This window comes from Carlito syrichta, unplaced genomic scaffold (genome assembly GCF_000164805.1).
Source record: "Carlito syrichta isolate Samal-C Ts95f unplaced genomic scaffold, Tarsius_syrichta-2.0.1 Scaffold301972, whole genome shotgun sequence".
Classification (NCBI taxonomy): Eukaryota; Metazoa; Chordata; class Mammalia; order Primates; family Tarsiidae; genus Carlito; species Carlito syrichta.
In genome coordinates, this window is record NW_007246068.1 from 177,930 (window position 1) to 193,241 (window position 15,312).

At 40.2% G+C, this 15,312-nt stretch overlaps 1 protein-coding gene across 2 annotated transcripts in view; it reads right to left on the reverse strand.

Annotated features, from left to right (window-relative positions):
• Positions 1-6,736, reverse strand: part of SLC1A3 (solute carrier family 1 member 3) — a 92,098-nt gene extending 85,362 nt beyond the window's left edge. For both annotated transcript variants that reach the window (XM_008055853.2, XM_021711278.1), the window contains exons 1-2: positions 6,359-6,736; positions 4,496-4,771 (exon numbers count right to left, since the gene is read on the reverse strand). In XM_008055853.2, coding sequence (XP_008054044.1) covers positions 4,496-4,676 — 181 coding nt within the window. In that variant the 5' untranslated portion in view covers positions 4,677-4,771; positions 6,359-6,736. The remainder of the gene's footprint in view (positions 1-4,495; positions 4,772-6,358) is intronic.
• Between the last annotated feature and the right edge of the window lie 8,576 nt (positions 6,737-15,312).

The following is a 15,312-nucleotide window of genomic DNA, read 5'->3' on the forward strand; positions in this document are numbered from 1 at the left end:
TCTCGCCAAGTTGCCCAGGCGGGTCTCGAACCCATGGGCTCAGGCAATCCACTCACCTCAACCTCTCAAAGCATGGGATTACAGTCTGAGCCACCGAGCCCGGCTTGAATTTTTTTAAGTAAATGATTTAACTTATTTATTTAGTAGATAATAGAGAACAGCAGATAATGTATGAGAAAAACAACAACAACAACAACAACAAACCATTAAAACCATACAAAACCATACTCAGGCTGGGCATGGTGGCTCATGCCTGGGATTCCAGCACTTTGGGAGGCAAAGGCAGGAGAATCGCTTGAGGCCAGGAGTTCAAGACCTGCCTGGGCAACACAGTGAGACCTCATCTCTGTAAGAACTACAAAAATTAGCTGGGCATGGTGGCATGTACCAGTAGTCTCAGTTGCTCTGGAGGCTGAGGGGGAAGGATTGCATGAGAGGTTGAAGCTGCAGTGAGCCATAATTGTGCCACTGCAATCCAGGGGTGACAGAGCAAGACCCTGACTTAAAAAAAAAAAAATTCAGAGGAATTCCTCATTCCTCGACCCTCAGCTCCTATCCCAAGAGGCAGCCATGGTGATCAGTTTTTTGTTTCTTATATATTTTTCTAGAGATATAGAATTGTACTGAATTTTAGTGCAATTTAGAAATGCTTTATAAAAATGTAATCAGGATTTTTTTTTCCCTGAGAAGTCAGTGATTTCTCTCAAACCTATGTAAAGGAGAACTCACACGTAAACTGTGTGCATGAGGGCATTTGTGAATTCCTTCAGGTAAAAAAAAAACCACCATCCAATTCTGTGCAATTCTATTTACAAATGTCCACCCCTTGCAGCTCATCTTCTGGTCCATTTGTTTATAATTGTTTGCACTGAGATTTTATTTTTATTATGCGATTCATTTCCCAGATATGGAGAGGGCAGCATTTTGTGACTTGAACATGACAAAGGACTTTCCCTTTCTTTCCACGAGATGTCTGAGGTCATTCCAACACAACTTACCATAGTTTGAAATAAGAAAGTGCTTTCTGGAGGAAAAAAGACAATAACCACTATTCTCAGGGTGGTTTTGTCAGAAAGATGTCTCCTCAACAGCTCTGCAAGACCATTACCTAATGCTTTCGTGATGCACTGTCTTAAAGGAACTGGGGGCTTGGCACTGTGTTCTCTCAGGTTGCTAACCTGCCCTTGTTATGTGAACTTTTGTTGTGGCATGGCGCATTCACACTTTGATGCTTAGAAATGATAGAAGATGACATAAAATTGCACAAGTGGTTCTACACTTATGCTTTTATAGGAATTGATATCAAAATATTTATAATTCTGCTTTACATATTCAGAATATATGAACTTACATGTCTCTACCTTTCCTCTGTAATATTTTTCTAGTTTCCATTCCTACACATTAAATGCACATATATTTTATTTCAAAAAGGCAATACAGATTGAACAAAAATTCACCTCAGTACATAGGTTTTTCCCTGTGGTGTGTGTGTGTGTTTAATTAAAAGCGATCTAAATCGAATAATTTGAAAACTAGGTAATAGCTATAGTTCTTCTCATCTTATCTTTGGGGAAAATGACTATATCCGTCTTCCTTACCAGCATCTTTCTTGTTTTTTCCTATGCTGCAGCAAATAAATTAAAAGTTAATGTGTCCAGACACATTGACAAGCTAAATGGAGCCTTTATTTCCACCGGGCCCTTGACGGAAGATATAGATACTGAAGGGTTCTTCCTTCTCTCCTAAATCTGTTTGCTACTGAGTTGTCTATTTGCTATTCCAAGTCTTTGGTATAGACTCAGTGGTCTCTCTGACTATCAATGAGTTCTTTTTATGTGTTTCTTTGTTAGTGCCTTCTTGCAGCTTCTACCTCCTCAGTTTCCATCAGTAAAGCCAACCATGAGGGCATCCAGCCAACTTATCTACCCTAGCTCAGCCAACTCATTGCAGTTCTCATAAACCTTAGGAAAAGGTTTCACTGGGTGAGGAAGTGATCTCAAAGCAAGCTCCTAAAGAAAATGAGCTCTTAAGTCCTGGCATTACTTCCTTTTATTAGAGATGCTATTTCTTTGTACTAATTATCACTTAGGGACTTCCTTCTCCACCAACCTGCATTCCATGTTCAGGTTTTATTACTTTCCATTCCTCTACTATTTAAGGGAAACATTTTTGTCTTAGAAATTAAACTCTTCTGGCCAGGCTCGGTGGCTCAGCCTGTAATCCCAGCACTTTGGGAGGCTGAGGCAAGAGGACTGCCTGAGCCCGTGGGTTCAAGACCCGCCCGGGCAACTTGGCGAGACCTCGGCTATACAATAAATCAAAAACTAGCCGGGCGTGGTAGCACGCGCCTGTAGTTCCAGCTACTTGGAAGGCTGAGGTGGAGGGATTGACTGAGCCCAGCAGGTTGAGGCTGCGATGGCTGGGAGTGTGCCACTGCACTCCAGTCTGGGCGACAGAGTGAGACTCCAACTCAAAAAAAGAAAAAAGAAATTAAACTCTTCTGGTGTTTAGAACACTATTTTGAATAAGTGTTTCTACATCTTTTTCAAACATACTCCAGTAATACTGAACTCTATTTATTATATGTATTGGATTGTAAAATAAATGAGTGTTCGTTAAATGAAAGAGAGGGATGTAGCTTAATCATTTGTAGAATTGTGAGTTTTCTGTCGAGTTTAACTGGGTAAATCATATAGTAAAATGATAACGCTGTAGGAATATATCTAGCACTGCCAACTAATTGGCCTCTACCAACTCATGGGAGTATTTCTCTTCCTGATCTCTCACAAGATGTCAACTAATCACCTATAAAGTAACTGGAATATTACTATACACGTGTTTGCTATTATTATTATGCAGCTAATGCTTGGCTTGACAATAACTGATTCAGAGCAAAAAATGAGGCAAACATATTGCATTTTGCATTGAATTTGAGGATAATTATGTACTGAAATACTTCTTTCAGGAATATATTCAAACTTGGGAATCTACTATAGAAAGCCAGTACTTCTCTGGGTCATTCAGGACATGTTGTCTTTGAATATCTCTAAAGTTAATTGAACAATCAATCATTAATCACTAACAATTACTAAAAAGAGCCAAAGATGTTAAATGGGATATATCTAAATGCTTGTCCTGGGCATGGTGGCTCACACTTGTAATCCCAGCACTTTGGGAAGCTGAGACGGGAGAATAGCTTGAGACCAGGAGATCAAGACAAGCCTGGACAACACAATGAGACCTTGTCTCTACAAAAAAAAAAAAAAAAAAAAAATTAGCCAGACGTGATGTGTGCACCTGTAGTTCCAGCTACTCAGGAGCCTGAGGCAGAAGGATCACCTGAGCCCAGCAGTTGGAGGTTGCTGTGAACCGTGATCATGCCATTGCACTCCAGCGTGGGCAACAGATTGAGATCCTGACTCAAATAAATAAAATAAAATCTGTGACAAATTATTTTGCTGTATTTCATTTGTCTACAAATTAAGATTCCGATTTTCTTGAACAAAGTTATAATTACATGCTACAGAATGTTCTTAATTTCTATTTAGTCATTACCTCTTCAAGGCTGATGGAGATCTTGGTAAATTCCAAGGTAGAGATTAAAATTATATGATTGACCCCTTTTTTGTGACAAATTGTTAGAAATTTAACTTAGAGCATTTTTCTAAAACCTAGCATTGGCTTACAGTGCACCAACCTAAGGATTTCTATATTGGTTTGGTCAAAAATTCCAGATAAGTAGCTTTATCAGCTATATCTTAAAATAGGATCAGTATAATAAATTATAACCCTCAACACCAATAACTAAGCAAAACAATAATGTTTTATTAGTACAGATTCCTGGCAACTATGCTAAATTAATAAGAGATGGAAATGTTTAAAAAAAAAGGTATAGTTGGTTATGGATGCCCTGTGAGGCAATGAATGAAAGAGATCTGTGTTAACATTTTCCCCGAATTTATCTTTCCCAGTTGCTGGGCGAGAGATTGCAAGCACACAAAAGATTCAGCCTCTGCATCTAAGCGCTGATACTCAGCTTCAAGTCAGCACCAGTTAGAATATAATTACTATTGGGAACCAATATCTCATTTTGGGTGTGCTAATTGTATAAATTAGTTTTAAGTGAAAGTGACATTGTACAATAATTACATTTTGGCCAAATCTAGCATGCTTGCTTTGTCATGCCTAATGATTAAATTATCCCTCTTTTATCCTTACATGAAATGGGAAAACATTTTATTTCCCTTTTTCACACAGTCAATTGATTTGCATAATGTCTAATGATGCTCTTTCAGGTTCCCATGCATTCACCATATATTGCTCCAAACAAGCCAAACATTTGTCATTTTTATAGAGAAAAGCTTTCAAATTAGGAGGAAACCCTAAGCTATAATTTTAAATACCTACACCCAGTCCATCTGATCACGTTCCCAGGCAGACAGATGCCCCAGAGAAATAAGATACAGTTTTTTTTTTTTTTAATCAAATGACTCACCCACAATGACAGCGGTGACAGTGAGAAGCACAAAAGCATTCCGAAACAGGTAACTTTTAACATCCTCCTTTGTGATATTCTGCACTTTCTTCTTGGCCAAAAGGGTGCGTTTACGGACTCCTTGCTGGAATCGCTCCATCCTGCCCCCCATCTTGGGCTCATCTCCATTGCTTTTAGTCATATTTTACTTTTCTAGGAGTGTCTCTTCTTTGTGCTTCAGTGTCTTGGAATCACCCTTAGGTAGCCAAACCTCCTCTTTGGTGTTAGAAAATACAACTAGAATGGGAGAGAAAGAGACATAAGTTAAGACTCCAGGGGTGAGAAATCAGTGCTGCCCCACACCAGGCAAGCTCTGGGCAAACTGCATAATCTCTACAGGAATTGAGAACTGGAGAGCTGCAATTCCAGGCTTCAGGGTTGCAACGTGCATATTTTACTGGACCACGTATGAGAAGTGTACATAAATTCGGAGTATATGTGCAGAAATTTGTGTTCAGTTTTTAAAATCTGTTTTTCCTCTTCCAATGAGGCTTTAAAAGGGTTCCTTGGAGCTGGTGTGACTGAGTACACCATGCCCAGCCTCTCCCCCAGAAACTGAGTGCCTTGCACAATGTCAAATAAATGTCCAACTAAATTGAATGCACAGGAAATGCTCAATAATTATTTGATAAATTATGTTATCTACACGGTTCACAGCATAATCAGATCAATAAAAATAATGAAGATATGGATAAGGTGGCAGCTGAATCTGTTACCCGTAGTAAAGTAACTGGCTATTTTTTTCATTAAGAAAAAACACGGTAATATCTATAGTAAATATGGCCATAAAAAACATAAGTGCTCACAGGACATGGGAAATACATTTGACTGTTTTACAGGGTAATTTTTAAATTTTTTCCATGATATATGCAAAGTGCTCGGGGCACATATATAAATTATCCTGAAATCGTTATTTATCTTCATTTTAAGTACAAGCAGAAAGTAACATTAGGCTTTGTGGCCAACACACTGAAGTGTTCTGAGGAGACTATCGCTGACTTCTAAGTATTTTAAAATTGCAGGATTTCTAGAGCAGATGAGGAGATGAATCCAATTTTCATTCCAAACATTACAGTGTGTGGTTTCTGGTTTCTTTAAAGCGCTCTTGGGTTATTCAAACACGTTTAAGTAAATCTCTTTCCTTGGTGGAATTCCGCTGTTCTGAAAAATCAAGGGATTTTTCCTGCTGCCTTACAAGAGTTCGAATCCATCTTCTTTCCCATAATCAATCTGAAGAAAAATCAGCCGTGCCTGCGGACGTGTGGAGCTGGCAACGCAAGCAGCCAGCGTGTGCGTCTGTAGGGGAGGTCACTGAAAACCAGGGGACTCCTCGCAAGCTTTGGGCAAATCCAAGGGTGGAAAAAAAGACTTGTCTTAACAGTTTGACTTTTAAATAACGTTGCAAGTTGTGGTCAGTGATAATCGGACTTACAATTTAAGACCAGGTTATAAACTTAGGGAGAAGTGAAGAAGGAGAGACGGGAGAGACCAGATTTTCTTTTTCTTTTTCTCTTTCTTTTTTTTACTAATAGCTCTGGTTCCCTTTACCAGTCACTTTAAAGCAGATCAGCTCCACCTTGATTCTTTTCTAGATCTCAAACCACAATCTGCCCCTCAATCCACCCTGAATGACTGAACTCCAGATTAAGAGAGGACCCGGCATAGACCCTACAAGCTCACGACATTAAATCACTAACAAGGACTTTATCTACCAACATGGCTAGCTTGGACTCTCGCTACTCCTCTGCTTGGGAAACAGAATACGCTGGCAGAGAGGGGAAAAGAGAGATGAAACTCAGCAGGAACACAGGACGTGACACTTACCTTTTCTGATTTTGTAAGTGTGGGAAGATACCAAGCAATGACAAGGTGAATTCCCCAGCAGGTACAACGGAGGAGCAATACGCCGTGAGCGAGGCAGGCTAGCCCTGACAATATGCATGTGGCTCTGAAACTGCAAGTTACTATCGGGGCAACTTAAGAAAAGGGGAGGAGTCTATGTCCGGGAAAGGAGGAGTGGGGAATGAAAACAGCGCGGGGCAGGAGGGGGGAACCCCGAGGTTTCTGGAATATTGATGAATCTTGGCACACCCGAAGCATGCTTGCTGGCTTTGTTTTGCTCCTTAGACCACTTTCACGCTTTGTCAGTCCACTTTCATTAGAAATGCAAAATCGGGACCAGGAAGAATTGAAAAATAAAGCGCACACCCTCGGAAAGCTGAAAGTCTTGATTAGAAACATTTCAAAGACTTTTTTTTTTTAAGGTTAAATTGAATTACTTCACATGATTGCAGGTTTCCTCCCCTTAAGGGAACACGAGAGTGTGCTCTTTTGCCTGGTTGTGCAGCTGTTATGAAAAAGTCCCTCGTTTTAGAATTGGGGAAATAACTGACATTTCTTGGGAAGACTCTGAATGCAATTAAGTCTGGGGGAGAAATGCTTATTACGGTTCTCTGAGCTTGTCTAAAGATACTCACAACACAAGATGAGAAATGCCTCTATTTTAGCAGTTTAAACTCCATTATAACAAATTTAATTTAACTCAGACTACCTGTGTGGCAAAGACTGAAAAGGTAGGGAACATAAGGAGACCAGGATCTTTGCCAAACTGTAAAGTGAAAAGCATTTTAAGATCAAGAGTGCAAATGCACACTTGAGGTTTGGTGATTTCAAAAGATAAGTTGCTGTTCAGATGCCTCAATTTTAAAGGATCCCAAATGCCACCCCACGCATCATTTTTAGAAGTTAGAAAATTCTCATTGCCTTGAGAATGTAACTTGCACTTCTAGCCCACTTTTCTTGAAAGGAAAATAAATTGTGAAAATTGATAATAAAAAAATTAAAAGTTTTTTTTGAGCCTGATTTATTCTTCAAACTTAAAACTTGTTTAGCAGGAAGAAAATAGTTCGTTAGAAATAGAAACTCTATTATACTAAAATAACATCCAGATTTCTGTATCCTCGTTCACTAAATTTCATGCAAAATATACTCAGTTCTTGGTCTGTTATTCAACACATTCTTTTTTCCCCTCAATAGCAAATCCCTGAAGATTATAAGGAAATGTTTCCTTCCAGCGTTGACTCTATGTCCTTTTAAACAGATACTGGTTGGAAAGCAATGATGAATCATGTAAATCTTTAAAATTACAAATTGGCAGCAATTATACCAACTTTCTAACTTGGCATCATTTAAAAAACTTATTGAAAATACATATTCTTGACAGTCCCAACCCTCAGCCATCTTTCCTTTCCTCTGATCTCCTGGGTTGCTTAGCATCGATATCACATCACTTAACACTTAATTATACTGTGTTTTAGACTGCATCCTTCTTTTTAAAATTATGCTAAATCTTGGCATCTCAACTAAATTAGGATAAGAACCTGTCATATGCCTGGTGTAGAGCAAACATTAAGTGACTCTTTTTAAGTGAATGACATAAAGATGTGAAACAAAACAATTTTCAAACATTTATGTTGAAACAAAAATACTTGTTTTTATGTTGGTGCCTCTGTCCTAGGCGCATGGGACAAACCTCATTTCTCGACACCATAACTACTTTTAAAAGCATTTACTTACAATACCAGATCCTATCTGAACTATGGATTTAAGACTCATTTATCCACCTTTTTTTTTTTTTGGTGGAAATGACTTGTCTTTCAAGGAAACTTGAAAGAGAAACCTGATTATTTAAATGGGGTTTCAACCCCAGTAACATTTCCGCTTTTTATTCTCTTTTTCATGGGCAAGAAAGGGGTCTGGAAAGCCACACTTTGGTTAGCATAGAGATGGGAAGACCCTGGTGCCCCTTCCATTTTTCTTTTTTCCCCTTCTAATCCCTAAGGCTACCATTAAAAACCATTTTATTATTTCAGTTTGTACAGACATTATGGGAGTCTGGTGTTCCGTTGAGAGGGAAAGTAATTCACTACTGAAAGTTTTGTTGACTGTAATAAAACCTAATGAGAAAATGAGATGCAAAGAGTCTCAGTTCAGAGTTCATCTGCATGACAAGGTTTTAGTCTGGGAGAAATATTGGGAATTCTCTAAAGCACCACTTTCTCTTTCTGGAAAGCAATTGCAGTAATGCCCTGGGGGCCACCTGGCTATACTCAACACCGTTTCCCCCTATTTACAGGTAAGACCCTTGAGCTTTAAAACATCTTTTCTTCTTTATAGAGATATTAAATAAATGAAAGGTCAAGAAATTGTGAATAAGCCTCTGTATGTTATATTTCATTTAAAGCTGCTAGGGTAAGAACCACAGAGCTAGGGAATCATATTAATGTGGGTATCCCAGAATGAAAAAAGCACAAACACATGCTATAAATGCAGTCCCTTTTGGAAAAATCTGCCAAGATTTTTCTCTGAACATTCTATGATCAAGTATGTGATAGGTAAATTCCTTCTTTCGGGAAGAAAGAAAAGTCTGTATTACAAGAAACGACCAAATCCAACTCAAAGTGAACATCCTCATTAATTGGTTTGAAGTATGAGAGACCATGATAATAAGCACATGAAGATCTGAAGAGTGTACAGGCCAGTCAAATTTCAGCATTCCAAATGAGGAAATTCTGATTAATTGAATGTTTTTGAGAAGGAAAATGGATCAAAAAACTTGAAACCTTTCTTGAATATTTTCCATTTTTATTTTTATTTCATAAAGGATTTTTATCATTCCTTATTTAAATAGTTTGCATGTTATGATCTTCATAAAAAGAATCAATTCTCCTTCAATTTGGAAATCGTAGAATGTTAAGACATTGAACAGGACCTCACTTGACTCTAGGGTATAACAGTGGCCATGCTAGAGGCAGCAAGAGTAGAAGTACTTGTAGGAGTTGGTCTTTCATTTTGTCTTAATTGTTTTCTTTTTAAACGTGAATATAAAAAAGCAAAACAAAAAACCGGAAGTAAATTCTGGTTGTTAGATTTTTAACTGCGTTTTACTTTAAAATCATTTGAAGCATAAGAAGAAATACAGCCATAGAAAGGTGAACTATACTTGACCTTTATCATATTCTTTCATTCATTCAATGAACCTCGAGGAAACCACTTTGCTCCAAATACCAGTTCCTTTCCTCAAGGAGCTCACAAGCATAATCTGTAATTGTTAGGCAGTGGGCCATGGAACAGCCTTACAGAGAGTTATGGGAACTCTGGGTGCTGAGGCCTATTTACCAGTTAGTCTGCCAGTAAGGCTGGTAGCATCTTGAGGAAATGAGGTGTGCCTGGTTCCCCATTGTATAATTATGTCTAGCATGGTGCCTGTGCATAGCAGGCACAGTACAGTATGGCAGGGGAAAGGTAGGAGTTCATGCTGGAGAGTAGGCAAGGAGAGCCCGAAACACCAGGTTAAAAATTTGAGGCCACCCGGGCTCGGTGGCTCAGCCTGTAATCCCAGCGCTTTGGGAGGCTGAGGTGAGTGGATTGCCTTAGCTGTCGGGTTCGCGACCCGCCTGGGCACCTTGGCGAGACCTCATCTCTACAATAAATCAAAAATTAGCCGGGCGTGGTAGTGCGCGCTTGTGGTTCCGGCTACTCGGAAGGCTGAGGCGGAAGGATCGCCGGAGCCCAGCAGGTCGAGGCTGCGGTGGCCGGGAGCGGCCACTGCACTCTTGTCTGGGTGACGGAGTGAGACTCCAACTCAAAAACAAAACAAAACAAAACAAAAAACTTGAGGCCAGGTGCAGTGTGCTCATGCTTGTAATCTAAGGGCTGTGGGAGGCCAAGGTGGGTGGCTTGTTGGCTATGGGGCCATATATATTTAAGGATGTGGTCACACATGTCTGTAGTCTCAGCTAGTCAGGAGGCTGATGCAGGAGGATCACCTGAGCCCAGGAGATCAAGGTTGCAGTGAGCTGTCACCACACCACTTCACTACAGCCTGGGCAACAGAGTGAGACACTGTCTCTCTAAATAAACAAATAAATAAATTTAAAAAATAAAAACTTGACTCAGCCTATAATCCCATGCTTTGGGAGGCTGATGTGAGTGGATTGCCTGAGCCTGTGGGTTCGAGACCTGCCTGGGCAATTTGGTGAGACCTCATCTATACAATAAATTAAAAAATTAGCCGGGCATGGCAGCACACAACTGTAGTTTCAGCTATTTGGAAGGCTGAGCGGAAGGATCGCCGGAGCCCAGCAGGTCGAGGCTGTGGTGACCGGGAGCGGCCACTGCTCTCCAGTCTGGGCGACAGAGTGAGACTCCAACTCAAAAAATAAAATAAAATAAAATAAAATAAAATAAACCTGAACTCTGCTCCTAGGCAATGGGGAGCCTGCCACAGGATTTAAGTATGGGGGTTACTTTAATTTTAAGAAAAATGCAAAAGTCATTGAGTACATTTTTAGGTTAGGAAACCAAGAAGCAGGAGCAACATTTACAAACTGAGTTATTTTGCATTCACATTAAATAACTAGATTCCATTGAAAAATACAGGACTATCTCACAAAAGATAGGACAGTCAGGCGTGGTAGGCAGAGGAGAGAGGACTGTCTGAGTCCAGGGGTTTGAGACCAGCTTGGGAAACTTGGCGAGACTTCGTCTCTACAATAAATCAAATTAAAAAAAAAAAAGATAGGACAAAACTGAGTAAAGGCCACCTTCTTCAGAGTGTGGACTCTTCCAGTTACTTGGCCTGTCACACTTTACTAATTTCAGTTACCAGCCTGTTTCTCTAGCAAGTTCTAGTGCTTTCATCTCTTGTGAGGTTTAAGAGAAGATCAGAGCAAGGGCAGAGGACAACAAAGTACCAACACAAACTGTGTACTGCAATTCTCTCTCCCTCAAATTCTCCCTCAAAGAGACCATAAGTTCTTTGAGGGCAGGACCCGTACTGATAACTACTGCATACTCAGGAACCAGAACAGAGGGTGCTCGGTGAAGAGCGCTGCAGAAAAAAATAGATGCAAAAGTCACAAACACGAGAGGGCTAATCAATCCATCTCCAATTCTAAGACTTGGAGAAGGGATATCAAACTTAAAAAACACCAAATTAAAAAAAAAAAAGAAAGAAAATAAGTCAATTAGTTCCTTTTAAAATGATTACACTGTAACACAGACCCAAGAGGGGCTGCTCTAGGTGAATGGGTGGTGTGTGGAAATCAGAGCTTACCTCAGGATCCCCCTTCCTCTTCCCCCCAGGGGGGTCCCTGAGGTACTTCCTCAATTCATGGATTCTACACATCAAAGTTGGACAACAAGGAAGAATGAGGAAGTCAAGTTGGCTTGTGCTATAATTCCTTAGTGCCATGTTCAGGTTTAGAGCTTGGGTCCCTTGATTCCTGGTCCCATTATGTTTGTCATCACTAAACCACATGATCTCTCCTCTCAATTCTGAATGTCATCCATAAAACTAGGTTAGATTAGATTATTTTTCTCAAGTCGCTTTTCCGATTCTAAATCATGTCATGCCAATGACAGGCTTGCCATATCCACTTTGGTCTATTTAGTTAAGGACACAAATTTTTATATACACTCAATGATTAATGGTTTCTCATTAGGTTTCCCTGCTACAAATTAAACACAAACATAATTCAGTCACCAAAAGAAGCTTATTGAAGGGCACAGTTTTTATGAAGCACAGCAATGACATGAACCTTTTATAACTGCTGGTATAGAATCATAATTACAGCAATCAAGACAGATACACATCTTTTGTAAGGGAAAAAAGTAATTATAATTTAAAAGCACACAGCTCAAAGTTGCCATCACAAAAACGACTATTATAGCAACTATTTCGTGTTTGGACATTTTTTTGGCAGGAGGTCTGGGCATTGTTTATTGTAAGTCAGAAACAGGCAGTGAGAAAATATGCAAATTTTTTAAGCAACAGAAAATGCAGCTTTGAGTTGAGAAAACAGGGTGAATGGTGGAAACTGTCTGGTCCATGAGGACAAATCAGCCTTAATGGCTAAAAGACTTTTTGGTCATTGGATTCTGTTATAGTGATCTAGGGGTAAGGTTAGAATAAAGTTAGTTTATTCACTAAAACATACGTTCGAGATTTGTTCTGCGCTCCTGAGTCAAAATCCATCTTCTGCTAGTGCCGTGTCTATGGATTGAATCTGAGCTGGAAGACCAGGCAAGAGAGCCTTCAGAACGCTTAATCATCCCATTTTCCTTGGCCAGGTGGGGGAATTGCTATTGCCCCATGAGACAGTTCATTGCCAAGTTATAGAAGAAGCAAAGGCAGGCCTCCTTCTTCACCCAGCTGCCTCCCCACGAAGGAAGAATCCCATTTGCTGATATAAAATTAATTTGGGCTGACCGGTTCACTCAGTTGTAGACGTCTTTATTTCTATGAAAGTTGCTTAAGTTCATTAAGTTCTTCAAAATCTCAATATCAACAAGCAAAACCCGGGTAGGTAATGTGGCATTAGAGAAAAATGCACAGAGACTGGGGGGGGGGGGCGTCAGGAGACCTGGGTTGTAGAAGCTTGAAGGGCAAATATAATAGGAGGTCCTCTCCACCAAACCAAATGATGAAGTGAGATCTAGGTTTCAAATTTTTTTTAACCCTATGTTTAAATAAAATCTCAGGTTGAAACAAACAGCAAATTACACATCAGTTATAAAACCGAAGTGGGGGTAAGCCACCAAATTTACCATCCCTCTGGCTTCCCTTTCTTCTCTCTCTTCCCCTACCCCAACCACCAGCAACTGGACCTTGAGTGCTTTCCAAGTTGCCAGAGCAAGATATGGAAATACTGGATCCCGTAACTTGAAGTACTCAAATCCTAAGAATAAAATCCCCATAAACTGGAATACCTTCCTAGGGAGAGGGGGGAAACAAACTAAAGGCCTAAACTAAATTCTAAGAACTCTACAGTATTAGTGATCCCTCAATTAATCAATCTTGTAGAGACATGGCTTGTTTTAAAAATTCAACTAGAGGTAAAATGTGTGGAGTTTGGTGTTTCAGGTCTCGGGCTTATATCTGGGGGAAGGGGAGGAGGGTGGGTGGCAGTGAGACAGACTGGTTTGAAGAGGCTGATGCTATTTTTTACGGCCTCGTGACCTAGCTAAGCCCCAGGACATATGGGGAAATGAAACCACCAAATTTAATGGGTTGTCCAAAGCCAACCAAGTGAATATCAGAGTCCAGATTAGAACCTAGTATTAGCCAGGTTCTAATCATTTTCAGAGAAACACTTTGTGCTATGATACCAACCACATTCAGTGAAAACCTGGTATGAAAGGATTCATTTATGAGGCAGACATTTTCAAATGCTATGCTACAGGCCAGGTATGGTGGCTGATGCCAATAATCTTAGCTATATGGGAGAATTACTTGAGTCCAGGAGTTCAAGACCAGCCTGACATAGTAAGACCCCCGTCTCCACTAAAAAACAAAAACAAAGGCCAAAAAAATCTGTTATAAGCCGGGCTCGGTGGCTTAGCCTGCAATCCCGCGCCTTGGGGAGGCTGAAGTGAGAGGATTGCCTGAGCCCTCGGGTTCGAGACCCGCCTGGGCAGCGAGACCTCATCTCTACAATAAATCAAAAAATCAGCCGGGCGTGGTAGCGCGTGCCTGTAATTCCGGCTACTTGGAAGGCTGAGGCGGAAGGATCACCGGAGCCCAGCAGGTCGAGGCTGCGATGGCCGGGAGCGGCCACTGCACTCCAGTCTGGGCGACAGAGTGAGACTCCAACTCAAAAAAAAAAAAATCTGTTATAAATCTGTGTTGTGGCCAGGCCCTATGGTTCACACCTGTAATCACAGCAGTTTGGGAGGTAGAGGTAGGAGAATTGCTTTAGTCCAGGAATTCAAGATCAGTCTAGGCAATATAGCAAGAATTTGATTCGACAAAGAAAATTAAAAATTAGCTGGACAAGGTGGTGCATGCCTATATAGTCCGAGCTACCCAGGAGGCTGAGGTGGAAGGATCGCCTGAGCCCAGGAAGTTGAGGCTGTGGTGAGTCATGATTGTGCCACTGCACTCCAGCCTGTGTGATAGAGTGAGACCCTCAACTCAACTCAAAAAAAAAAAAAAATTGTGTTGCTTGGTATGGTAGCTGTTAGCCACATGTAACTATTGAGAACTGAATAAGACTAGCAGGAATTGAGATGTGTTGTTTTATGTGTCAAGCATACACTGGATTTTTTAAAACTTAAGTATCCCAAAATATAAAATATCTAAATATTTATTTGATTACAGGTTTAATGATAATATTCTGCATAGAGTAAATAAAATATACTTAAATTAATTTCACCTGTTTCTTTTTATTTCTTTTAATGTGACTAGCAGATAATTGTGAAGTACATATGTGATTCACATTATAGTTCTATTGGACAGCACTGTTGTAAAGTGATTGCTCTTTACAGAGGAGCTCTTGGAAGAAGATAGAATTGGCAGTGCTAGCCAAATCCCTTCTCCAGCCCAATCGCTCTCAATTTATTTAAATAGATTAAGATGTGGTAAGTATATTTTGGTCTCCACACAGAAATTTAACACTAATGGTAACAGTAATAGCAATAAAATAGCTACCATTTATTAAGTCTTTTCTATGTGTCAGGCACCAGGCCAAGTGCTTTGTATTTGCTTCATTTACTTGTCACAACAATCTTATTGCCACTAAATTTTATTGTTCCTTCTTTACCAATGAAGGAATTGAAATTCTCAGAGAATTAGCAATGGCCAAGGTCGGATGGGAGATTTCTTTTCTTTTTTTTTTTTTGAGTTGGAGTCTTACTCTGTCGCCCAGACTGGAGTGCAGTGGCATGCTCCCGGCCACTGCAGCCTCGACCTGCTGGGCTCTGGTGATCCTTCCACC